The 26,222-nt window shown below is 38.2% G+C and overlaps 1 protein-coding gene across 2 annotated transcripts in view; it reads right to left on the bottom strand.

Moving 5' to 3' along the window:
* Positions 1-26,222, bottom strand: part of TTC39B (tetratricopeptide repeat domain 39B) — a 77,842-nt gene that overhangs the window by 32,156 nt on the left and 19,464 nt on the right. Inside the window, exon 2 of one of the 2 annotated variants that reach the window (XM_077171473.1) lies at positions 19,647-19,681. In XM_077171473.1, coding sequence (XP_077027588.1) covers positions 19,647-19,681 — 35 coding nt within the window. Of the gene's footprint in view, positions 1-12,468; positions 12,783-19,646; positions 19,682-26,222 lie in introns of those variants that run through there. The other variant, XM_054652241.2, reaches the window with a different exon arrangement.

Here is a 26,222-nt window from a genome sequence, read left to right as displayed (position 1 = left end):
CTGGGTGTTGACCACATGAAAATACTTCATTTCTTGAACTGCTAATTCTCTTAAGAAGTGAGTCACTTTCTCTATTGGAGTCCATCTGTCTAAATTACATGGAATATCATCTTTACAGGGATACCATTTCCCCCCTCATACTTGATAAGAATCATGGCCAGAGGTCTTTTCCCCCATTGCTTTGTCAGTGTCTGGGTCCTTGGCAAGTCATCTCAGCCTGGCTCCTTACCCTCTCATTCCACACTATTGGCTCCATTGTCCCACCAGCACACTAGCCAGGCAGCAATATAGTCATGGATGACTGCTGAATCTTCTCATGTCTCCCATAGCTCACTCAGGGATACGGATCAAGTCACGTCACTTCTGGTTCCTGTGATGGCCTTGATAATGGCTCTGAAAAATCACCCTCGTGATGGTTCTGCTTCATCATCCTCACTCTCCTTGTCATTGACTGTTTTTTGCTGAAGCTTTTTGACTGGGTGATTTTCATATACATTTCTTCTGCTTCTGCGCAGGGTCCACCAACACCAGCCCATGCTGATTTTCTCCTTCAGTGGTTTCAGTGGCATTGCCACAGCCGGTGGGAGTGGAGCAGCCACAGTGTCTTTCAGGTGGCTGGAGCAGCTGCAGGGCCCGTTGTCATCTCACTGTCATATTTAGAGACCTTCTTTTTCTCCTGCAGGTACTAAGCAGTGTTGAACATCATGATAGAACAACTTTTTTTAATATTTTACTAGTTTTTCTGGATTCAGCACTTGTTCAGGAGTAAAGGTGCAAGTGCACTGAAGGTGCTCACTGCCCTAGGTACTGGCCCATACAACCCCAAACACCTTGTCATTCTGAATTATCTAGCTTTTGGGCAGATCTTATGTTATTAGTCTGACCTTAAACAAGATCTGAACCATATGCAACAACATGCTGGCTCCTAGCAAAAAAACCCAGGCTGGTTTCAAGGGCAGTCAAAGGATATTCAGGAATCTTTAAAATCTTGACTACCAGCCTAAAAGACAAAGAAGGAAAAAAAAGGAGGAGAAAAAGATATAGAAAGGCGTCTGCGTCTCCCTCATAGGCTGTTCCTCTGAGGAACCAAAAAAACAAAGATGTTATTATTAATTGCTCCCAGTAGGTGACTCCCAAGGCACAAAGGTGCCTACAGTCTTGCATCCAGACACACCTTGCTGGTGACCAGCGACATTATAAACCCATTCCATAAAATACAACACACAGAATGTGTACTGCAAGTAAGGAATTATTTCTATAATACAGACAAATCACCACAAGTATGAGAGCAAATAAATCCATATTGTAACCAGCAACTATTAAATCAATACAATGAATGTTTATAACGATTTTATTTTAACACACCCCAGTCAGATATCTCCTGATCTCAAGCCTTTGTGCCCCACACTGGGCACCAAAAGAGACTTGTGTGGTTTAATCCCAGATGACAGCCAAGCCCCATGCAGCTGCTCACTCACTCTCACACTGGTGGGAAGGAATTGGAAGGGTAAAAGCTAGAAAATTTGTGGGTTGAGATAAAGGGAATTCAATTGGGAAAACAAAAGCTGTACAAACAAGGAAAGCAAAGCAAGGAATCAACTCACTGCTTCCCCTGGGCAGGCAGGTGCTCAGCCATCTCCAGGAAAGCAGGGCCCCATCACACATAATGGTGACATGGAAAGACAAATGCTGTCACTGTGAATGTCCTCCCCTTCTTCCTTCTTCCCCCCACTTTATATACTGAGCATGATGTCATATGGCCTGGAATATCCCTTTGGTCAGCTTGGGTCACCTGAACTGCAGAATCACATAGAATTAACTAGGTTGGAAAAGGCCTTTGAGATCAAGTCCAATCTATGACCAAACACCACTGTGTCACCTAGGCCATAGCACTAAATGCCACACTCAGTCTTGATTCTTAAACAATCCAAGGGTGGTGACTCCACCACCTTCCTGGGCAGCCAATGCCAAGTCATTCTTTCTGTGAAGAAATTCTTCCTAATGTATAACCTGGACCTCCCCTGGTGTAGCTTAAGACTGAGTCTTCTTGTCATGTCACTGGTTGCCTGTGAGAAGAGACTCATCCCCACCTGGCTACAGCCTCCTTTCAGGCAGTTGTAGAGAGTGATAAAGTCACCCCTGAGCCTCCTCTTTTTCCGGCTGAACAACCCCAGCTCCCTCAGCCATGCCTGATAGCATTTGTGCTCCAGACCTTTCATCAACTCCACTGCCCTTCTCCTAACACACTCCAGCATCTCAACATTCTTCCTAAATTGAGGGCGCCAGAACTGGACATAGCACTTGAGATGTGGCCTCACTAGTGCTGAATACAGGGAGACAATCCCTGCCCTGCTCCTGCTGGCCACACTCTTGCTGGTACAGGCCAGGATGCCATTGGCCTTCTTGGCCACCTGGGCACTGCTGGCTCATGTTCAGCTGCTGTCAGTCACTTCCCTGAGGTCCATTTCTGCCTGGCCACTGTCCAGCCACTCTGCCCCAGCCTGTAGTGCTGCATGGGGCACTGGCTGTTGAGGTCAAAGTGCAGGACCTGGCGCTTGACCTTGTTAAACCTCATTTTGTTGCACTCCACCCATCGATCCAGCCTGTCCAGGTCCTGCTGCAGAGCCCTCCTACCCTCCCTACAGCTCATCAATACTTGCACCCAATTTGGTGGCATCTGTGAATTTACTGCAGACATATCTGATCTGCCCATCCAGACCTCCAATAAAGATTTCTAATGGGGCTGGTCCCAACACTGATCCCTGGGGGACAGCACCAATGAGCAGCCACCAGCTGGATGCAGCACCGTTCCCCTCCACTCTCTGGGCCCTGCCACCCAGCCAGTTCTGAACCCAGGGAAGGGTGCTCCTGTCCAAGCCATGGGCTGCCAGCTTTTCCAGGAGTGTGCTGTGGGAGACAGTGTCAAAGGCCTTGCTGAAGTCCAAATAGACAACATCCACTAGTTGATTCACCTGGTCATAAAAAGAAATCAGGTTGGTCAGGCAGGACCTGCACCTCTGAAATACATGCTGGCTGTCCCTCTTATGTGCCCTCTCAACCTCCTGTGCACTCCCAGCCTCCTCACTAATGTGGCATTACAGAAAGTGGAAAAGGCCTTGGCTGTTTGTGAGCCCTGCTCATCAGTTACAAAAGCATCCCTGTATTATCAATCCTGTGTCCAGCACAAACCCATAACACAGCCCCATACCAGCCACTGTGAAGAAAGTTAATGCTACCCCAGCCAAATGAAATAAAAAGGACCAGAAAAATGTGCTGTACTGAATGTTACACCAAGATAATAATGTTACATTACAAGGAGAATAAAATGCTACTGTATTACAGTTCTAACACTTAAGGGATTTTTTTTCCCCCAACACATAGCATTTTTTAGGTTTTCCTCTCACTGCTATTTCAAACTTCTTTTAGGAAAAAAGAGGAAATGTTGTGAATTCCAGCAATAGTTTGTGTACCTTGAGTTTGGTGCTAAACTAAAGAACTTATTCTAATTCAGTGGGAATATACTGTCCATAAGCAAGTTAATTATTAGCAACTTTAAGTCTTCTAACAAACTACTTGGAACCACAACAGAAATAAAGCATAAGAATACAACCTGAAAACCCCAGACATATTGGAATACTCACTTATTAGGATGACAGTCCTCAAGATGAACACAGTACAAGAACATAATTCATTTAAAGTGTCAGAACAGTTTACAACTTAAGTTCCTTTCCTTTTTTTCCTCTTCTATAGATTAATAGAAAAAGGGGGCATAACTACTAGCCTAAAAAAAGGAAAAGTCAGTGCATTAGTATTTAAAAGTTATGTAAACACGAGTAACGAGTTAGGCAATGACATCCATCTCTCTACATCAGGGCTTAGTCTAAGAGTATTCCTGAAAAGCCATTATACAGCTGAAGTTAAACCTTAACTTGGTATATGTGGCTGTATCGTATTTGTATTTGCAGAAGACTTAGTAAGCTTTTAACAATCACCCCAGGTGCAGTGATTTACCAACCCTTCTCTTAGAAGGGGTTTCAGGAGGTAGTAATGGGAGAACTGCAGAAAAAAATTTACCTGTAATCTACCAGTGCATTCCACCTTTTATATTAAATATTTAGGACTGAGTCCCACATCACCTTTTTAACATCAGCTAGACTCAAATGTTCAAGCAACACTTTACATGAATAGGGATTGAAGAATTTAGTTCTTAAACTTCTAAAACATTTTCTTGGCTCTTTTTACAACACAGCCAAAATAATTAGCCTTATCTGATAAACAACATTGAATTGCCAGCAAATTGGTTTCATTCAGCTGTTCTTATCAAAGGTATCCTCACTACAGTTACTGAAAATGTTTGCAATGATTAGTTGGAATAAAGCAAAATTTTAAGTAATAAAGACCATAAAAAAGTGAAACTAGCAATAACTGTTTCAAGATAATCATATTAAGATGCAAATCTGACACAAACTAAAGGAAAAATAAGGTCTTCTAAAAAATGCAGGAAATATGGAGAAAATGCTATTTTGAGTACAAGTATCAAGAAAACAAGATGCATTACAATGAAGAGAAAATTTTCCCAGGACATAAATGCTGTAGCAAACAAGTGACCCTTAACATTTAGGTGAGCTTAATCAGAAGGAAAGTATTTTAGAGGCATTTACTTTCATAAACTTAAATAAGTATCACCTCGTGTGTGAACTACAGTATCGGCAGCAAGAAGCTACCATATGCAGTACTCTTCTTGAACAACATTTATGCAAGTGTCTGCTGGAGTATTTACTGCCAAACTAACCATGACAAAAACAGCTTTAAAATGGATTGCTCTCAGTTGGTTCTTGTCTTCTGGAGGAAGATTGTTAAGTCAAATAGTCATAATATGCTGTCAAAATCTGATACTGTCACTATACAGAATGTTTATATGCTTCCTGAAGTAGATCTTTCCCTTTCCAGCAATGAATTGGTTCAAGAAAACTCTATATTAAACTGCTTATGGTTTACCATATCAAAAAGAGTAACTATCTTAAACAGCCACAACATGACTTCTTAATGGGAATTAACAGTTGATCCCCAGTAGAATCTATCCCATACTTCCATTTTCTTGGCTAGAAGGCTCTGACTATTTTTGTACAGCTCTACTTCAACTTTACTGATCCCTTGTAACGTCCAAGAACAGCGATAAATTTAAAGTTTTTTACTTGATAGGAATCCTTTTCTCTTCCCTCCACATACCAAGGGAACTATGTGCAGACCGCACTATGCTTTTTCCTGACCCTGACACCTGACCCTGAACTGTGTACTTCCATGCCTGCTTAGCATAAAATAAACTCAAATCCAGCCCTCCCATGTAGAGGTCCCAGGGCCTGCCACTAGGGCTGAAATGCCCCAGCCCTAGAGAGGCCAAAGCAGGCAAGGAGAAACACCCCGCTGCGGTTAGGGTGAGAAGTGCCTCCCTCCCACAGGCCTTTGCAGGCACACGTTAATGTCTTGAGTTCTATTGGTTTGTAAAGTTTTTGCAGCCCAGTTCAGCCCTCGTTCACCATATCTGTACATTCCCTAGAATGTTCTCCCCTCTCCTGATCCCCATTGGTCCCACTTTGCTGCAGTGTTCCCTTGGTCGGCTGTCCCTCCTCTGCACCACTTTCACCTGTTCCCATTGGTCCTTGACCCTCAGATCAACCCCTTTTTCCCCACATAAAAACCTCTGCCTCTCAGCCCAAGTTCATCTTTGTCCCTAGACCCCCTTCAAAGCAATAATCAGCTTTTGGATCTCCAAACAAAGACCTGTCCTTCCCCTCTTTCATCAGCCATTGTAGCAAGTGTGCTCTGGCCCCCAAGAGCGTTGGTGGCTCTCAGAAGAGCCTGCTGAAGCACACCGCTTCACTCCCAGTCTCCTTGGGAGACTTCCTCCCAGCCAACATGAAAAGCTGGACTAAAATTACAGTATCAAAGGTCACAGTTTACAGGTCACAGACATAATAAATCATCACTTCATGTTCATGTCTTGCATAATTTTACATTGCCAAAATGCACTTGATGTCCTCTTGCCTGGTTTTACTATATAGCAGAAATCCAAAACATCTGAAAAACTGTCACCACCATATTACTGCTCTTTTTTTAAACTGAAATTACTCAGACACTTTGTATTACTCCAGCAAAAGTATGTTCCTGGCATAATTCTTTTTGCTGTGTTTTGATTTTAAACAATGCTTTAGATTAGAAGCATGTCACTAGGACAAGAATACTAACATCCTTAATTATGCAACATTTAAAAATCATACATGAAGAAAAAGGAAATTGTTAAGGAACAGGTTCTTTGTTGATTTCTGTCAGTCTTCAAACATTCAAACACTGGAAGTCCTGTCATAGTCTACTGTTACCTCAGTCTCAGTGAAGGGGAAAGAGTAATCCTCCTTTACTGTGGCAGAGACACTTTCTTTCTGCCTAGCTCTGTAAAATACCAAGCAAACCTCATATGTTTTATTTTCTTTGACTATTTTATCTTCCACCGATGTGTCAATTCCTCTTGTGATTAACACCTTTCCTCTGTAAGGTTTCACATTCTTTCAATAAAGTTTAAGTAGAAAACACAAACTGTTTGTCTTTGGGTAATAGGAAACATCTCTATCATGTTTATTTAAGGAAACATCAGTGAAGTATGGCTCTTAGTACCTATTTAATGTTCATCCAAATAGAGGGCAGTCTCCTATGTCTGAAAAGCTTGCAGGATTGCTTATCTCCTCGTGAACACTTTTTTCTGATGTTTTGTCCTTGAAATACCTAAGGCATTTGATGTTTTTATATGCACAGCTAGCAACTGCAAAGATATGAAATGTCCAACAGGAACTACTTTCACATAAAGACTAGCATAGACCCATATGTATTCACTGTACCTGAGCAATCATACAGACAACTCAGATATTATTTCTGTCTGGAAATATTTCTTCAAATAACTTTCTTCATGTTTTGAAAGCACTGGACTCCTCACCACTAAGTTTGTAATTTTAAAAGAAAAATGGCTTTTGCATCTTATCCCTCTCATGCATCACTCATATACCCGGCAACAGTAATACTCCAGTTTTCTGTCTAGTGCTGTACCAAAATTTAGATTCAATCCCTTCTTAAGGGACAGTATTAGATGCTATCACTTTTATTAGTCATTTGCACGGACATAAAGTTGCAACACAAGTCATCACACATAAGGTGAGAAACTTGTAGGAGAACTACCTTCCTATAACAGAGCAGTGGGTTGCACTAGTGCTCATGGCAAAAGCCCACCAAGAGCATCATGAAATGAAGCAAAATAACTTGTTGCAAAATGCTACTGAGATAGTCTGTTAGATCTACATTTTATGTTTTAGATTTTTTAGTGAAGGATGGCTGAAGGTAGTACAATCCACACATACAGGAGATGTTCAAAAAAGCAAATGGAAATAGCTTTTTAGTTGTGTTGGATTTTCTTATACAAGGGATTACTCCTATATCTCACAAGTGAGAGACTTCTGTATGATTTGGTTTTAAAAAAATACAAGCAGAAAAGCACAACCTTTAGGAACCATTCCTGTATCAAGTCTGAACCTAAGGAATTCTCATGAATGCGCATTATTCTGAGGGACAACTGACTTATGCAAGAAACTGCACACACACCTGAATCCCACACTATGCTAGAGCTGGCATATGTCTTTCAGTATCTTGTTGGACAGGTACAGGACTCAGCCTCTGAAGGCTCATCAGGCAAGCCTCATGAAGCTGAAATTTTCTTCTTTGCCTATAGGCATGCCATGTATACCTTTCACCCAGAGAATAATTGAGAAATGCAGAATCAAATTGAGTAACCTGTCTCACAGCTGAACATTTCTTGCTGCAAAGATATTAAAGTATATTACGTCCTTGATAATTCTGGAGAAATATAAGATCACATGATCAGTATTTTTTTAATGAAAACAGAAAAATTTCTGCAAACTTTTTTATCATTTAATCTAAAACTCAGTGTTCAATACCACTTATAAACACACAACAGAAAAATGGCTAAATGCTGTAAGAAAAATGCCTTAAGGCATACCGCTAGGCATATGAAATGATTTGCAATTTATATAAAGCATTTCCTGTCCGAGGCTATTACCATTAATACAGAAAGTCTGAAAACTTCAGTCAACTCGTCAGTATAGTAACAGTAACTTATTTTACCCAGGTATTAAATCCTCCACAGGGTGACACTAGTCACACCTCCACAGCAAATTCTGCATTCATGATGCGTACGCCCCTTCTTATGAGAAGCATGAATTTTAGGTAAATAAAATATTTATGGTAAGCACTGAAAAAAAAAATTTGCCAATGCAAGGCAGACTTTATTCCTTTGAAGGCTCACTGTCTTCACTGTTCCAGAACTTCACCAATGCATGCAATATTCTGTATGCTGAACATTCATTTAAAAAAACCCGATTGACAGCTATGCAAACTATGCAGCTATAAAACTATGCAAAACTGTGCTAGCCAAATTTGCAAACAGGAAGAAACTAGTTTAAAAGCTTGGTATAATAAATGTACCCAACATCATGCAACTTTGAAAAGAAAGAAACAAACAAAATAATAAAAAACCTCACCAGAAAACACACAACTGACAAAAGACCCCCTGAATGGTCATTTAGTTTAAATTACATTAGGTTATATAGCTTGGTATTCAGGCAAAACCATCAGGGTAACACACTTATTTTCACTTATTCCTCCCTTAGGACTTCCTTACACTGTATTTGAAATCTTGTTCCATAGCAGAGAGAGACAAACAGCATTGTTATTACCCAAGCCCTTCCTTGGTACTACCTTCCATTTGAATTTTTGGAGACAACTATCCACCCACAGAGCTGGTAATAGGCACGATGCTAAGACCATGGTAGAAAGCAATTCAGATTAGTGTTGTTGTACCTCCCTCTTCAACACTACCTGACTATGAGATAGCAGCATTTAGCCAGCTAGTTGTATCTTTATCAGTGAATTTCGAGATCGTTGCCGCAATAAAAATGGACTTGCCCATACAATCCTTTGAATGATCAAGCCAACTCACCGCTAGGGCGTTTTCCTTTCTTTAACAGCACTGGGGGTTTTGTTTCATTGCTTGGGGGTTTTGTTTATTGTTGGGTTAGGATTTTTTAAATAATTTCTTCTACCTCACATTACAGTTATGGCAGAAAAGATGATTCTGAGAAAAAAAAAAACAGTAGCTAGCTGATATTAGGAAAACTATTTTTCAAAACAAGCAGCTGTGGAAAAGGAGCAGGAGCTCTCAGAAAAACAGTGAGAAGGGAAGAGGTAACTGAGGGAGAAAAAAAGGATATAGCTGCTCCTATTGAAAACCAACTATTATTAAAATAGTATGCACTGAAATCAGCTGAGAATGACTTCACAGTTTTTATCTATACTTTAGCATTTTCAAAAAAAAGGTGAGGCTGATAGCTTTTCATAGACTACTGGAATTTCACTAAGAGAGGATTTTAATTGATGCATTGCTATACATTAACAGGTATAATGTTACATGTAATGTAACAACAAGGCAAGGGCAAGGATGGCAGATACAGCTTTGTCTTACAGACCAGAAGCTGGGTCTAGGGAAAACCTGCTAGTATTTTAGGAAAAGTGTTTGCCCTCTCTTTCTTTTTAGAACTAGAAGTCTCAGTCTTAGCTCTTCTAAACTAAACAGATTTACCTACAAGTGACAACATTCTATTTTAGGAATTATTACTGCTCACAGGAGCAGTAATGCATTTGTAATGCATTACAGGAGTATTGCAGTGGGGGCGATGATTTCTAGCATTGTAGGAGGTTGAAGTTGTGTAGGTGATTGGAGCCATGGGTTCGGGCTGAGGCTACTAGTAGGGCCAGCCCTGTGCCTGCTTTGCAGGCGGAGAATGTTAGTATGAGGATGGGTAGGATGGGTAGGATGGGTAGAATGTTAGTATGAGGATGGGTAGGATAGAAGCTGATGATTGTACTTGGATAGGTCGTATGGCTAGGGCAATGTACATGGACAGTATTATGCTTTCCAAACATAGTAGGGCTGAGATTAGCAATGCTGTCTTACAAATGAAATGCATTAAAAGACCACCAAACAAACAAAACATTTTCTTTCTATAAAAAAAAAAAATCCTTCTTAGAAGTCTCATCTGATCTTGAAATTTAAATGTCAGATCACCATGTGTCAAGAGACAAATGTTTATTTCCTTTACATTCTGCATGTAAGTTTTGTTTGCAATCTCCAACTTAAGAGGGCATGCACTGGACTGCCTTCCAGTCAGAAAGCAGCCCAGCACCCACAGCGCTGCCTCATGGCAATCTAACAACTGACTACAAGAAAGCCATCAAGAGGTTCAGCCTCCAAATATTTCAGTGACTGAGGGGGTGGGGACAGATCATGAGACAAGGAACTTTCCTGGTTGTCCGTCTTATGTAGATAAGCAAAATCCATGTTTTTAATATCTCCTCCAATGCAGCGCCTGAACATCACAAGGAAATACTGATTGGTGTATATCCTCACATACTACAGGGGCAACAAAGCAACAGAATAAGCAGGAAGGAGGAAAATCTAGGCAAAATTGACCATCTGCTTGAATCTCAGGTGCCACAGGATATAGTGCCAAGACGAAGCTCATCTTGCTGGCTCACCATCAACCCACCACTGCCAACAGAGTCTACTACTCTGAAAATAACACAGGCTACATTTCAGGCCACTTTTGTATCTTATTTGTATTTTTAAAAAGAAACATGAGCATAGCCAAATGTTCCAGTTTTTGACTGATCATTATCCAGATTCAGTAAGCCAATAATCAATTTACTTCAAGTCAGGTGGTTTTTTATCATCGGAGAAACATCAGAAGTTTTATATGACAATACGTTCTTAAGTTCAACAGCAGATTGCATTGCACATGGACAGAGAGAGAGACCCAAATTTGCCATAAGGACTCACCCATATTGTGAAAGCAAGACACGCCAATTCCTTAGGTTACTATTTACCCACCTGAATAGGCATACACAGTTCATCTGATCACTAAAATGATTACAAAATAATCCTATTTAAGTCTTATCAAGCCATTCCAGCATGAATTTGACCCTAAATATATGTAAGCTTAAAAACTGCCAAGAAAACAAACAGATCACAGGCATTTAAAATTGACCACAGTCTGCCTGAGAAAGCAGAAAAATCAAGTAAGTGTCAGTATTGGTTTGCAGGCAGAAGAAAAATCCGATTTACTATTTCTATTCTAAATTTCTATTCTGTTCAACACTAATGGGAATACACAGCAGTACAAAAGATTATCAGATCTATTGAATGGGACTCAGTATTTTTAGATGTAAGTTTTAACATGAGATCTTTGCAGGTAAACTGAGAATTTTCTATATTTGCATACTCCTTATCAGACTAATAGTTTGTATCAAATAATCAAGCTGAGGTCAATGCATGCAATATGGTGTACAAAAATGATCACCTGAATATGGCAGAGAGCCATACTGCTGAAACTTAATACATAGCATGTAGATACAGACAAGTAGATGCCCACCATAAAAAAATACCTAATTTTGATCTGTTGAACATTTCTGCTAGAAAACAGGTCAAAATAAAGCATACTGACAAGAAAATAGGTTGAGAAGGAACCTCCTTGGAGAGCTAGCATATATGAATAATAATGACAGCTCACTAGCAGTTTTACATTAAATGAACAGAAATTTCACTTATCTTGCTATGGGAAAAAAAATCATGCTGCAAGTAGGACACCAGATCAGGCCAGATGTTTATGGGACTAACACTGCGTCACACAAATACTGGCCTAGATCCAAAGAGACAATTAGGACATCATGATCCTAGCAAGACACTCTTCCTAAACTTTAAACCAATTTACTTGTATTTATTACATAGTGAACTTACAGCCTATGCTGGAGATATTCTGAACTAAAGTGTCTAAAAGCACACTGCATTATACTTAACACGCAATACTTTGAAAGCACTGCATTGCATCCCATGAAATTAATTATTTATGTTTAAGTAAAAAATTATATAACCTCAAATGGTTAAACGAGCACAGCTACCAAGAGCAGAACACATAGTCTATAAATGGAAAAAGTAGCTCTAAGTCTGATACTGTCCTTAAATTACCACATTTTAAAGAATGGCATCCCAAAATACACACCTTGCAGTGTTCTACAACCTACAGTATCTGAGCTGATTAAGCACTGACATCAGGAGAGAAGCTTCTGCTCTCTAAAAGCATTGTTCACCACTGCAAAGTGCAGAGGAGAAACAATTATTTCATAATCCCATTGTGAATATATAGTTTTCCCTTTATCTTCAAGGAAATCTATATAAAAATAACAATGTTGTATTTTGACATACATTCTAAAGCAAATTTTCACAGACAAAATCCCATAAATCTTGCTACCACATTCATGATTTCAAGAACTATGAGGCAGAGATAATATACTTACAGGATTAATTCAGTTAACTTCAGGTATGTAAATACAGTCCTTGTGTAAAAATAAGTGCTGCTTCTTTCACTCTTTTCCACCGTGCGCACACACACACACACCAAAAAAAAAAAAAAAGCAAAAAGACAAAGAAAAGCATAAAGAGAAAAGTGATTCTGTTTTATTTCTCAATATCCATGAGGTTTCATTAATGAGTTATCAAGCAAAAAGAATAAAAGTTTCCATGCCAGCAGCTGGCAACAGAGGCACTCTCCATAGCCGAATTCAAAAGAAATGTCAGTGAGAGTGGCAGCAGCTACAGTCAATGCTGGAAGCTGATGCCTCTGCAGGAAGAGGATGCTGGGAGATTCTACCAATCTGTGCTGCAGCCTAATTCTAATCCATCACTCCTAACTGCAACGGGAAAATGGAGACATGAGGAGTGCAGAGTAATTTATATTTAAAGACAAAAAAGGAGTCACCTTTGTATTTGCTGAATAAAAAAAAAAAAAAAGACAAAATTAAAGTCAGACAAAAAAGGAAAAGTATGCTAATGAAACTGCAGTAAAGTATGTTAAAGCAACTGCAGGAAAACTAGATCAAATATGTGAGAGTTCATAGCAAGGAACACTGAAGAAAAATAACTAGCTCATGCTTGATTTTCTTTATTTGACAGTACTCAAACATGCCTTTTTTTTGAATTAACCCTTCAACATTCTTTCCCTGAGAAATCTAAATTTTTAGCTAGAGTTCTATGACCAAAACAAATCACTAACACAGACAGCTGCTAAAAAACAATTCTCTTCATGAATATCAGCTGCCACAGAAGAAAGCAGGAGTTAAAAGCAAAACGGCTACAACACAGATAGTTTTATCCCCCTTGGTCTAATCTCTCTAGATGAGATATGATGAAAGTTCAGTACATGGGAGCTAAGCAGCAGAAAATTAAACAATGTCCTCCATTATTACCTTCAAAAGGTATTCTTTAAAGCTGTACCCACTGAGCTAATAGCATCTAGTTCCAGCTATGCTTGCTGTTATTTACTCACAAAAATGAGTAAAACGGAAACCACAGGTTTGCTTTTACTTATTTCAGGTGCATACGAAATAGGTATCAGCAGTAATACTTCAAACCAATTTATTTAAACAATGTACTTTTGTTAAAACGTTCTTATTCGTAATATACTAGGAAAGAATTGCACAGTATTTTCTACAACACCTGTGGAAACCAAGGGCTATGATCAGGTGGAAAAGGTTTCATAAATTTTGTAAACCTTTCAAAGAGATGAAATTGACACCTGTAATTTATGGACAACAGCACCTTTAAAATTGGGACATTCTACATTTTCCATAAAATTTGACCCAGTGGTGTTAAAGACCAAGGAGTTGAGAGATATATATCCAAGTTCTCCACCATGTCATTTGAAGCAGTACTTATGCATATTGTCAGTTAATATACTAACAATATTAGGGGCAGGGAAAGTAAAAGTGCCAAGCTTTCTGTGACCTTGTCTACACATGAAGAACAGATAAATTTGAATCAAGGCTGCCAGTCACAAAGAAGTCAACTCAATTTCCCCACAAAACATACAGCGTTCTGTTTTTAACACAGGATAAGTTTCAGACAGTCCACATCTGACGGCTCATAAACTACTTTCTAGAAAAAGCTGAGTGAGTCAGGAGAACATTTCCACAAAGCTGACAAAAACAAGCTTTCTGTCTGCAAATACCAGCCCATGCTCAAACATTTTCCCCTGAACTGGCTTAAGGGAAAATGAACAAATACACATACATTAAACCTTCCACACAGATTGATTCCCAAAACACTCTGTGACAGCATTTAATCACACGGGAAGGAAGGGGTGGACATGACATAACCAAATCAAACACCAAAGCAACACTATAAAAAAACCAGGACTTTTTTTGTTTGTTTGATCACTTAAAATAAACAAATAGGCAAATCTGAGTTTCAGTCTGTTTTCCTTAAAAACAATCCTGCTTCTCAACACATTCTGACTAATTTATTATTTTTCTTCATTGATGAGTTAAAACTCATCTTTCCATTTTCTTGTCTAAAGCACTTTTATCTTAATGATTGCACCACAAATCCAAAAGTCTACACCACTTTCCAAGTCTCAGAAGTTATTCAGAGAAGGCAATTCCTGAACTGCAGGGCTACAAATAGTGTTATGCAGTCTTTATTAAAGCACAGAACAAACATTACTTTCCTGAAAGACCTTTAAAGAAAGAAAACAGAGATATCATCATTTATTCCAGCATAATATCAAGATTCCAACACAACACTTAAATAAATTCCAGAAGTCTCCAGAAAGTCCCACTCTAAAAATGATGTGAATTTAAAGCCACAATGTTAATTGATTTGTAATGAACGAACAAGCCACAGAACAGCAAAGAAATATTTACGCTCAAGTAAGACAGATTTCTTTGGTGAACATGAGATAACAGAAAAACATGCTGTAATATCTTTTTGTGCACCAGCTTTTCAGCAAAGCCTTGCAAAAAGAATAGCAGGGTGTGGAAAACATGCAGAGTTTTGGGCACTTCTGTGGTTTTTTTGACTTTGGGTTTTTGTCTACCTCCTCTCCTCAGTTTCTAAGGAGCTACAAACACAAGTGGGAACACACATTTCAAAGTGAACAGAAGATCCCAATACAAGCAATAGCACAATGTGGCCTGACATCTTCTACTGAAATACAAGCACAAAGAAATCTTAAAGCACAGACAAAAGGTGTAGTGGGAATAAACAGGTGTTTACACTTGAAAATGCGTAACCATGTAAATGTGTAACCAATGGAAACCTCTCCAAGTTTAAAAATCTATAATCTTTTGGGGTGAGGAAAGATTAGAGAGATAAGGCTGCTGTATCATTACTGCTCTTTCAAATCTTGAAACTCACAATATAAAGTAGCTAGTGGGTCATATTTTTATATTTATGCAGCTATGAAAATATTATCTTCTAGACACAAAAACTGCCTTTACTCGAACTTTTTGCCAGTAACCTTGAAGGTCAAGCATAAGAAAATAAAATTTTGATGATTTAAATTGTCACAGCTGCTTCTCACCATCTCAAGACAATGCCAAAATGTGAGTTTAAACTTACGAAGACAGGAACTGTCCCTAAAAGTTGTTGGCTCGGTGAATTAAAATTGGAATTTAGAGCCATTTCCTTAACTGTTCAATTTCATTCACTAACAAAACACTCACGTGTGCAGGTGTAACTGAAATCTTAACTACACATCTAAGATTACAAGGATAACCTGCTCTAACTTCCTTAAACACTTCTGGCCCTTAATCTATCACCCCAGTAATACCACACAGAGCTGCTTTGGCAGGATCAAGGATTAACAGTACACAGCTTCAGTTAAGCAAAGAAAACGCAAAAGAGAATCAGCCAAGTATGTCTCTTTTTGCTGAAATTGATAAAGACAAAAAATCCCAGGAGTTCCATTCTTGATCAAAAATCATCTGTCTGCTTTGCTTACAGAATGCAAGCTCCCACTCTTCCAATACTTCATGTTTTAAACATATTTAAATGAGATCTCACTATCTTTCCACTGATGACATGACACAGGGTCTGGTGTCTGAAATTTCTAGAAAAACAGCACAACATGAAGACTCCTCTGCATATGAGCTGCTTGAAGCCATCAGGCAGACTACTGTGTTTCTTCCCAAAAACTACGACAGAGCATCTTCATACAGAGCATCTACATAACCACACAGCTATCATAATAGAGCAGTTGCTCTAAATGCTGCTATTCATTTACATAAGCCTCTGATATTGGTTTAGTAAACAAAGGCACTATCTTTGCCTTTATCTCAAAGAGAAAGACTGCATGGCAACCTAAGGCAGATTGAATGGACAAACATACCTTGATGGCTACTTATTCCTTTCACATACAGATGACATTTTAAGGAACAGTAAGTAAAATGAGATGGACAGAGAAAAAAACAGAATTAATATTTCATATATGTTCTAAACAAATTGAGAACTTCAGAGGATAAAATATATACAGAAATCAAAAGAGCAGCAGCAAGGTCAGCACATGCTAAGCACAATACAGTGATGGTTAAAAACTGTTGAGAACTCAAACCACTTTCAATCTAGTTGTAAAGCCAAAGACAATATAATTTAGAAAATTACACTTTGACAACAGAAAACATTAATATCTGCAAAGATATTCAAAGAGATTTTCAGAATTCTCTAGAAAGAGATTTTCAGAATTATTTGAGTAAAAATTAAGGCAGCAGAAATATTTTGAAAAAGATAAAGAAGTAGAGAATTATCTTGTTTAGTGAGACTGAAATTAAAGTTGTAGTTTTTCCACAGTAAAATTTAGGTATTGATGAGGCATTTTTAGCAAGCATTAAATAAAAGAATAAACCACACAAAATCTGCTCCATCTATGTATGTATAGCTATGTTTTTGTATCTGTAGATGCTTGGCAGGCACTAGGTAACTCAGTCAAACACATTCACCCAGCCCAAAACTTGGAAGCAAACACTCCAGTGCAAAAATGGTAAAAAAACATCCTACCACCACAAAACTTCTTGTCAGAGGCTTCAGTTTCCACAACAAAAATCACAGTTTGTCTCTAGTTACTCAGTTCCTTTTACAACAGAATATGCCAATCAAACTAGCTCTGAGTTAACACAAACAGATAATGGTGAATTTACTTTGACATATATTCCACCTATTATCTTTTCAAGGTTGAACATGGTCGATCAAGTGTTACTATCAAACCAGTACTTTGAAAACTCAGTTACTTTTGTTGGCAGAGAAGATATTAAATGCTACTGCTTGCTTTAAGTAAAATAGCAGAGTGACCTACTGTAATAGTCTTTCTTCACCTTTAGTATCAGTAAACAAAATTCACAGTAAATAACTGTTTAAAGGTTTCTTCATGTTTCTACAAAGCAAGTATTTTGTGATCATTACATGTTTTGGAGTTGCTGTTTATATCTGCAGTAACTACCATGAGTAGAAGATGACAAAAGAGAATCTAATACATTTAACATTGCCCTTTCAACATCTAACCTGCACAATCTGGTATCTGTCGGTAAGCAATAATATTAAAAGAAGTTGAAGTCAAGTTGGATTAGCAAAACCATTCACTAGCATCTACTGGTGCAAAATACAGAGCTGTGTTACTCTATAGATATTTTACACTAAGAATTGCAGAGTGGTGTGTGAAATACATGAAGAAACACATGAAGATCATGGTTGTTACACATTCTTTCCCAATTCTCTAAACCACCACGATGATCTGACAGAATCTGGACCAAAACTGATCTCAAAAGTAAATGTGAGCCTTTGTTGACCCAACTCCCTATAAAAAGGTCCATTTTAGTTAAATTCAATAAGATATAACTAACTGCAACAAAGCACTCAAACCAATGCCAGGCATCTCATCACAGAGCTCTAACAATGTCACCTTCCTATCCAAAACAAGGGAGAATTAAACACTGACACAGAAAAATTAAGAACATAAATATTAACAACAGCAAAATCAAAAAAAAAAACCAGACACAGCTTCCCAGAAGCTTAAACCTTGAGCCTTGACTCTTCTATACAATGCTTATTGCAGATGAAAGCAATACCAGCCAGAATAAACTGACACCCTAACTTCATTGCTTCAATATAGTAATGAAAAAACTACAATTAATTCTCTATTCATAGATAGAGAAAACTCAGGAACAACCACTATGGCATTAGATTTACAAAGGGCTTTCCCTCAGGCAAACTACTAGCATCATTTGAAAACTACAATCAAAGCATTTCAAGAAAGATAAGATGGAAGACTTTCAGAAAATATTCCAAGATTTTTTTTCAGTTTCTTTTTTTTTTTTTTTTAAATAGCCATATCTTTGAAAGAATTTGGGAAAGGGAAGTCTAACCCAGTGAAGAATCCTGCGCAGATAGAAAAGAATATACACATTCATTATGTTCAATGTGATGTTAAGTAACAACACAGTTTTTTGTCCCATTAATATTCTCTCTATCATCTTTCATTGACTCTTCTATACAATGCTTATTGCAGATGAAAGCAATACCAGCCAGAATAAACTGACACCCTAACTTCTGTTATAGAAAGTGTACCTGTAAGACAGCTATGATCACAGAAGAGACATTCAGGAAGAACAAATCAAAGCTCTGCATGCCAAAAATAAACAACCATGCCCAGCTCAGACATCAACAGAAAACAACAAAACCACTTTCTCATGGAACAAATGAACATTGGATAAATATTCTCATATAGCATTTCAAAGTTACTCTTGTCCCTGTCCCAGGGGAGAATAGCAGCCGAAGAGATAAGTTACCCAAACATGGACAAACTGCAAGGCAGTCAAGGAAGAGTAAGTAATCTTTAACATGAAGAATTCCCAACTTGAACATATCAGGTCCTTGTTTCCTTCTGAGTCAAGAAGCAATGTTTAATTTTTCTCAGTTCTACACAGATCAGACCTTACTATTCTAGGTAAGATACAAAGAGAGGGTCTGGCAATATGTAAAATACAATCTTCCAAGACCATGGATGTTTTGGCCATGAAGTTCAGTCCAAACCTACTGCTGGGTCTAGAGTGTTTCAGTGATCTGAGGATATCAGCAGAAGTCACTTCCTCATGTGTTTCATGGCATAAAAATGCAATAAAATCCTGGAGAAAAACTAAAACCACTTACAAACAGCATAATGTGTTTTCATCACAGTTTAAGACAGGTGTTGATTCGGCATGAGATCTTACAACAGAGAAATTATTATCTCACTTCATTAGGGGAAAACATCTGTGCAGCAGTATATTATAAGACAGAGCAACTTCCTTTTTGAAAATCTTGCTTAGATAGTCTTGCATAACGTATGATCCAAAATTTTCCCAATAATGTTAAGTGACTATATTTTTTCACCATGCAAAAATGTCTAGAGCTGTCAGTATGTAACTCAGTTACTAGATTTCTGGTTTAATTCCTTACAATTGTCACATTTGTTGACAAATATTTCATCATATATGTCAACCTAATCATAGTTCTGTTTCTCAATTCTTGAGGACTTTAACTGTTCCAAAAAATGTGAATGTAGTCAGTGCATATAAAATTTTATTTCCCTGGAATGGTGTGCACACAGTATTCTATTTCTGTATAAGGAGTTTCAACAAACACACATTTAAAAAAAAATTCTACTTACACAGGGATGTTTTCATAGGCATCTTCAAAGTTTTCCTGCAGAAGAAAAAAAGAAGTTTCAATCTAACGTGGATATGTTTTGTAGCACAGCAGAAATTTACCAGATAGTACTTACTTCCATAACAGACAGTAATCACAGTCTACTGACTCTTTGCTAAGCTTTTACTGCAAATCATAATACAGAGATATTTCCTATGGGCCTACTACATCAGACTACAGCTGAATTAAACCAAAGATGATTTCCTTTTTAGATTCTAAGCTTCCACCATGTAAATCACAGAGGGCAGTAGATGCTTATGCCTCAGGAGTCTGTGCAGCACACATACTAGCTGAACAGTATAATCTACATACGAAACAAAAGGTGCATATACCTGATATGCAGGTTGGCCAGAGTACATACAAGAGGTCTGGAATGCATGACAGATAGCATGCACATACAGCTAGCTCCCAAATTAAAAGCTGTTATGTCCAGCTTAGTCCAGAAATCTAGAAGTTGTTTCTTTCCACCTAGATTCAAAGCTCTTTCAACCTAGATTCAAATTTCAAATTGAAATAAAGGAAGACATGCACAAATGTAAAACTGAGCAGAACAGCTTAGCTCAAAGATCATTTATTTCTTATATCATATCCAGTTTCCAAAACTGGGCTCTAGAAGTGTGTAGCAAGGACTAATGGGCTACAGCACTCCCTCACAAATCCCTCTCCACCTCACACTTTCCAGCCTCTGGCAACTCCAGGTATTCAAGGCCTAAAGACAGTCTGATCATCATATGATTTTCAATAGATCTCTTTTCCTTCCAAATACCAGTTTCCTCAAGCACATGTAGACTCTCTTTTATTCATGAGTTATAAAATTAGTAAGAAATTCCATGAGCCTGACACCCATTTTGTGCAAAATAAGAATTTCTACTTGAAAGAAATAAGAATTTCTACTTGAATTTCTACTAAAAAGGCTCCAGCTACCTTTGTTTAACAATTCCTAGTTTTATTTATTCAAAACCAATAAAGAATCAATTTGTACTTACTCTTTTCTTAAAATTTGGAAAGCTTTTGTTACATCATCCAACTCACCTCCCTTCTGAGCCAAAGACTGCTACTTTACTCAGTCACTCTTCAATCAGAAACTATTTCCCACTTGTAACTGTGTGTTCTGCTCTTTCCTTAAGAAACACTGGAAGCATGATGGAACAGATTTTTAATATATCCCAGGAAGATACCTCAAGGAGACTAACCCCCATTTCCGTGCAACCCTTTTCAGTTAGCTGTAGAGAGTCATAAGATCTCTCTGGAGTCTGCTCCAGGCTAAACACTCTCAGCTCCCTCAGCCCCTCCTCACAGGATTTATACTCCAGACCCTTCACCAGTTCAATTTCCTTCTTTATACATGCTACAGCACCTCACTGTCTGCCCTGGAATGAGGGGACTAAATCAGGACACAGAATTTCAAGAGTGGTCTCACCAGAGCCAAGTACAGGGGGAACTTAAAAGAACTCAGAAAAAGCCAATTAAAAAAACTCGGAAAAAGCCAATTAAATGATCCTCCTGATCTGTGGAGAACTGGAGTTTCAAAAAGCTGAATAGAAACCAACAGGAACATCCTGAACAGAAATTATGTTACCCATGTCTCACCCCAGACACTGACAGCAGTCACCAGTCTTCTAATAAACTCCTTCACTTAAAACTACTTGCCTCCTTTAGACACTTCTGAAGACAAAAGAAGAAATTCAGCAGAATAAACAAGGCAAAACACACTTATAGCTTTTGGAGCACAATTCCAGTTCTCCTAAGAGAACAAACCTGAAAAGCAAAAGTCAGTGTGCTTTTAACTGTCAAGTACTTAATAAAGAATAGTAATGACTGGAAATTCACATGAAAAAGTATCTGTTATGTGACCCTTTACAGGCTCTTTCAAACCTTCATACAAGGGCAGCACCTACATACAGGAAGAAACAGAGAGAGAATCTGCATTCTGTCTAGCTAAACGCCTCCTTTGCCTGGTGGCTTCTGAGTTTTGATTCCTGTCATTCACACTGTTCAAATGGCTGTCCAAACATTCCACAGGATCCAAACAACCTTAGTCTTTTTCCCCAAACACCAAGGCATATGCATAGGGAATAGTCACAGACTTTCAAGGGACTCCTCAAAGGTGCTAAAAATAAAATCAATGAAGGCAGCTTCTATGTTAAAAAAAAAACCAAACCAAAACCAACAAAAAACAGCAAAACAACAAAAAACCAAAAAGCCAATCCATAGGTTTTTCTGAAGTTTCCCATGTCTTCCTATTCCCACTGCATGCAAAATGGATATTAGAAAGTCTTCAAATTGATATTTTGGTCCCATTTCCACAGGCTTATACAAGTTTACAGTTGACTTTACAGACTCTCAGAAAAAAGATGGGGGCAGTAGAAGAGAAGCCTAGCCATTTTCTACTCCATTCCATGCCCATTACAACCAGAAAGTGACATCATCCTAATGTGTAAAGTAAAGGACTGAAACAAAGGTAACCAGAATAGCTCCTCCCTGATCAAGTTCTAGGACTGATCACATTCCTACCACAAAACAAATTATTTAAAAAGCACTCAGAACATATTCACTTTTTTCCAGTAGTCTGTTAAAATCTACTTGTAAATTAAGTCTGTTCAACAACAAAATTTGAGTGAAGTGTTACATAAAATACACAGCATCTTAAAGGCCTAAGGGTGTATTTAATATACAAAAGTGTACACATATGCATATGTCAATACAAAAAATAAAATCAAGTGATTGATGAAGTTTGTCTGCTCTTCAAAGTACGGAAGGAGACCAAAAACATGGACAGACACATTCTTGTGAGTTCAATTAAAGCCTCGTAAGGTTTCTGTTTTCAAGTGCTCATTCCAGCACTGCAAGCTTCCAGAGGTGCTCGTTCATTTCAGTCTACAGCAAAGCAGGCTATTTAATGCAAGGGAAGTATTTTTACTTAGCACAAAAAAAGGGCATTGTAAGGCATTGGCCATGGCAAGTTCCTTCAAGACTGAATGTGATCTCCACGCTTTAGCACAGAACACCATTTCCATTATTTACATGGCTGAAGAGACTGAGATGGATGCAGTCCTTCATTCATTTACTTCGCCTGATCCAGGTTTGTCCTGCAGCAGGTCCCAAAGATCCTGCTCCAGTATGTCCTTGCTATAATGGCATCCTGTCCACAGGACATACATACAGCAGAAATCCTCAGGAAGTATAAACTGTAGTTAAATGCACGAAAAGGACAACAAAGCCTTTTTTCAGACACTCTACTCAGAAAAAGAAATACACAAGCACATGAACTAGCACCAAGAGAAACAGTTTGACAACTATCTTGCTCAATACAATGCTGGTTAATGCTGAAATCCACAGGTTTTTAGAGGACTTTTTCCAGAGTACACATCAATCCAAGAATTTAAAATACATAAATATATGCAAAACTGCCACTAGATGGCATGACTCAGACTTTTCCACAGATATCTGAAAATCATTAGCACAAGATTTATCAAAATAGAGCTGTGTGAAAAAATATGTTTCTTGAATTGCACAGTCTTTCATTTTGTTTGTTTGATAGTTGCATAATTTCTTTAAATCTTTGTGATGCAATCAGGCTTAAAAATAATTAAGTTTACATACCTTAGAGATACTAATAAGTTTTGTGATGCAAAGAAAGGGAAAATCAGTCAGAGACATAAATGGACACAGCATACTAATGCAGAAGAAGGGGAGAGTTCCTGCACTCTAACAAGAAACCACTCACAGCAGACACTTCACCTCTCAAGCTTCACAAAAGCAGCATGTAAGGATGGTTCTTTAACTAATATAAGAACATCTACCTACACTTTTGTTCTAATGCACTGGAAGAAAGAAGAAACAACCTGCCTTGCTTATTAGAGATTCTAGCATCAAATGTGAACTCTACTTTCTTCCACATTCATCATAAATCAACTCTAAGGAAATTTCAGACTACATCCCGTGACTCCTCAACTGTTTTCTTAAGTTCACTAAGTGTTTTTATCAAGCTAAGCATTTAAACACTGCTCTTTTCCAAGTGAAGCAGGCTAATTTGATCAATCTAAACTATTCCTTTAAAATTCAGATTTATGATAAGATATGACTACCAAGTAGGGCATGAAGCATCTAGGTTCTCCTCACTGAAAACAACATTACTTCAAAAAACTAAATCCAATAGTATCTAGATACAGCAGACACAATTTGGAATTCATACTGATTGGGCAAAGGAAACAAGGCCCCACCAAAAGTGTTATCTCAAAAATATAAACATAACACGAATAAGGGTCCTTATTAATTCAATAGATAAATGAGACCACATAAAATAATGAATTCCTACCCAGCATTTAATACTATTGCTCTACCGCATTCCTTGTCCTTGTCACAGCTCTATTTTGTCAGTATTAAATAAAGAATAGTTTTAAAGTGACTTGAAAAACCATAAACTTATCTGTAATACCCTCCTTGGGAAACCCACACATTAAGATATTGCAAAGCATGGGAATCCATGAAGATAGTTGCATATTTAACAAGCACACGCACTTCAAGATGCTTTTGTCAAAACTTCTGTTCAAGTATGCGTACATCTAACTACTCTTTTACTCTTTTGTCTTTTATAATTCAGTCTCACCCCATCGTTCTTCTCAAAAAGGCCATCAATGCTAGGTGAAAGTGATGCACAGGAAACCCAGTCTCTGGCCTCAGGCATGCTGCCCTACATACTCAACTGCCTGCAGCTGCCCATGAAAGCTCAGTTACCATTTTGGAACTTGGTGACTGAATTCTACATGAAGAGAAAAAGGCTTCACTGAGAGGTCTAAATTTTCTTAACCGAAAAGAAAGGATAACACACCTTTCACTGTGTTCATGTTAATATTGTCATTCTGTATGGGGATTCATCCCCCCGAACTTAAAAGATTTTAAATAAAACAGCTGACAGGCTCAGAAGCAGCTTTCTAAAATTACAGGAGAGGCTTCCTATTGACCCTGGCTAAAAGTTGGCAGACTCAGCCGAAACAGCAGTAGCATATACATTGCATGTGTGAGTATGCATTAAACTCTTTTCCCTTGGTAATACTGAACACAGGAAAAACATGCAACCATGGGAAGACAGTGGGTGAGGTATAAGAAGAAACTGACCTACAATGCTTATAATATAAATGGAGACTACAGAAGAACTTCCATGTGGTCTTCATTTTATTATAGATGAGTAATGTAATAGGTGGCTCTCACAATTAAGAGGTAGAATTACGTGGATGTTAGAATGTATAGTGATGTTATTTTAATACATCCTCCCATAGTCCTCTTTCCCCTCCCCCGTGTCAGGACATTTGGAGAAGGCCAGCTTGTTACCAGGAGGCATGGTGCAACAACACCTGAACCTCCAATCAAGATGTAAGAAAGTCATCTTCAGCAATGGATGGCAGAGAAGGAGTTGACTGACAAAACTCTGAGAGGGGGATAAGGATATAAAAGGCAGAGCATCCCTTTTGTAGAGGAGCATGTGGCTGATAGTCACAGGGACTCCCAGGACCGTAATTTTTTCCTTATTCAGTCCTTTGTTGCAATTTTTGTTAAGGTTTAATAAACCTGTTAAAATTTTAAAAGTGAGGGTAATTTCTCACAATTTCAAAGACGAAACCAGTTTCCAAACAGCTTCTCTAAGCCAGCAGTCACCACATACTCCTAATATTGAATGGAACAGAATATAAATATATACACTTCCCCCCCCTCCTTTTCTGTTAAGAAATTTTGTGACTATTTTTTTCTGCTTATCCATAGCCAGGACTACATAAAAAATTATTCAAAGAAACTGGTGGCTAAGAATTTTTCATTTCAGGTCCACGGAAGTGATAACTTAAAAACACTGTGCATTTAAAAGTTACCAAACACTATAGCAATATGAAAGCTCCTTAGAATATTACTCCAAAATACCAAACAGCAACATGCTACCTCTCCACTTAGCTGACTTGACTGAACTGAGAACTGCTAATAGAAGCTGGAAAATAACAAAGAACACCAACGCAACTGGCAAAACTCCCAGACAAATGAGTCAAGAAGACCCTTGCTCAGGTGGAGACCCATCCCTGTGATTATGTAACTTGTATGGAAATCATTAACTAAATAGAGGGGCTGTACTTTGGAGGTTGCTAACACTGAACTCTGCATCTAAATAATGGCATGGGAAGCCTGGAAGGGCATGCTTGACTTGTGGAACGCCACTGAGCACCCAGGTTTGTGCAACTCTGAAATAAATAAATAATCAATGTCCCTCCTGTGGAATTATTAGCTTGTTGCACATCAGTTAACAAATCTGGTTTTTGTGGACAATACATCAAATATCAGAAATTACTACTTCACAAAAAAGAATGATGGAGGTGAACAACAGAGCAACTCATCAGTCTTAAATGATGAAAATTTAGCTTGTAAGACTGTTCAGTCAAAAATAAATACATCCAGCCATGAAAATTGGGTTTGACTCATCTGCAGTTAAGAGAAGTAGGGTAACACAGCTACACACATCTACAAACTCCAGATAGTACCTGCATGAGCTAAAAAA

The sequence above is a fragment of the Agelaius phoeniceus genome, chromosome Z, assembly GCF_051311805.1.
Source record: "Agelaius phoeniceus isolate bAgePho1 chromosome Z, bAgePho1.hap1, whole genome shotgun sequence".
Classification (NCBI taxonomy): Eukaryota; Metazoa; Chordata; class Aves; order Passeriformes; family Icteridae; genus Agelaius; species Agelaius phoeniceus.
Note: the sequence above shows the minus strand (reverse complement) of the source record. Positions and strands in the feature narration are given on the sequence as shown.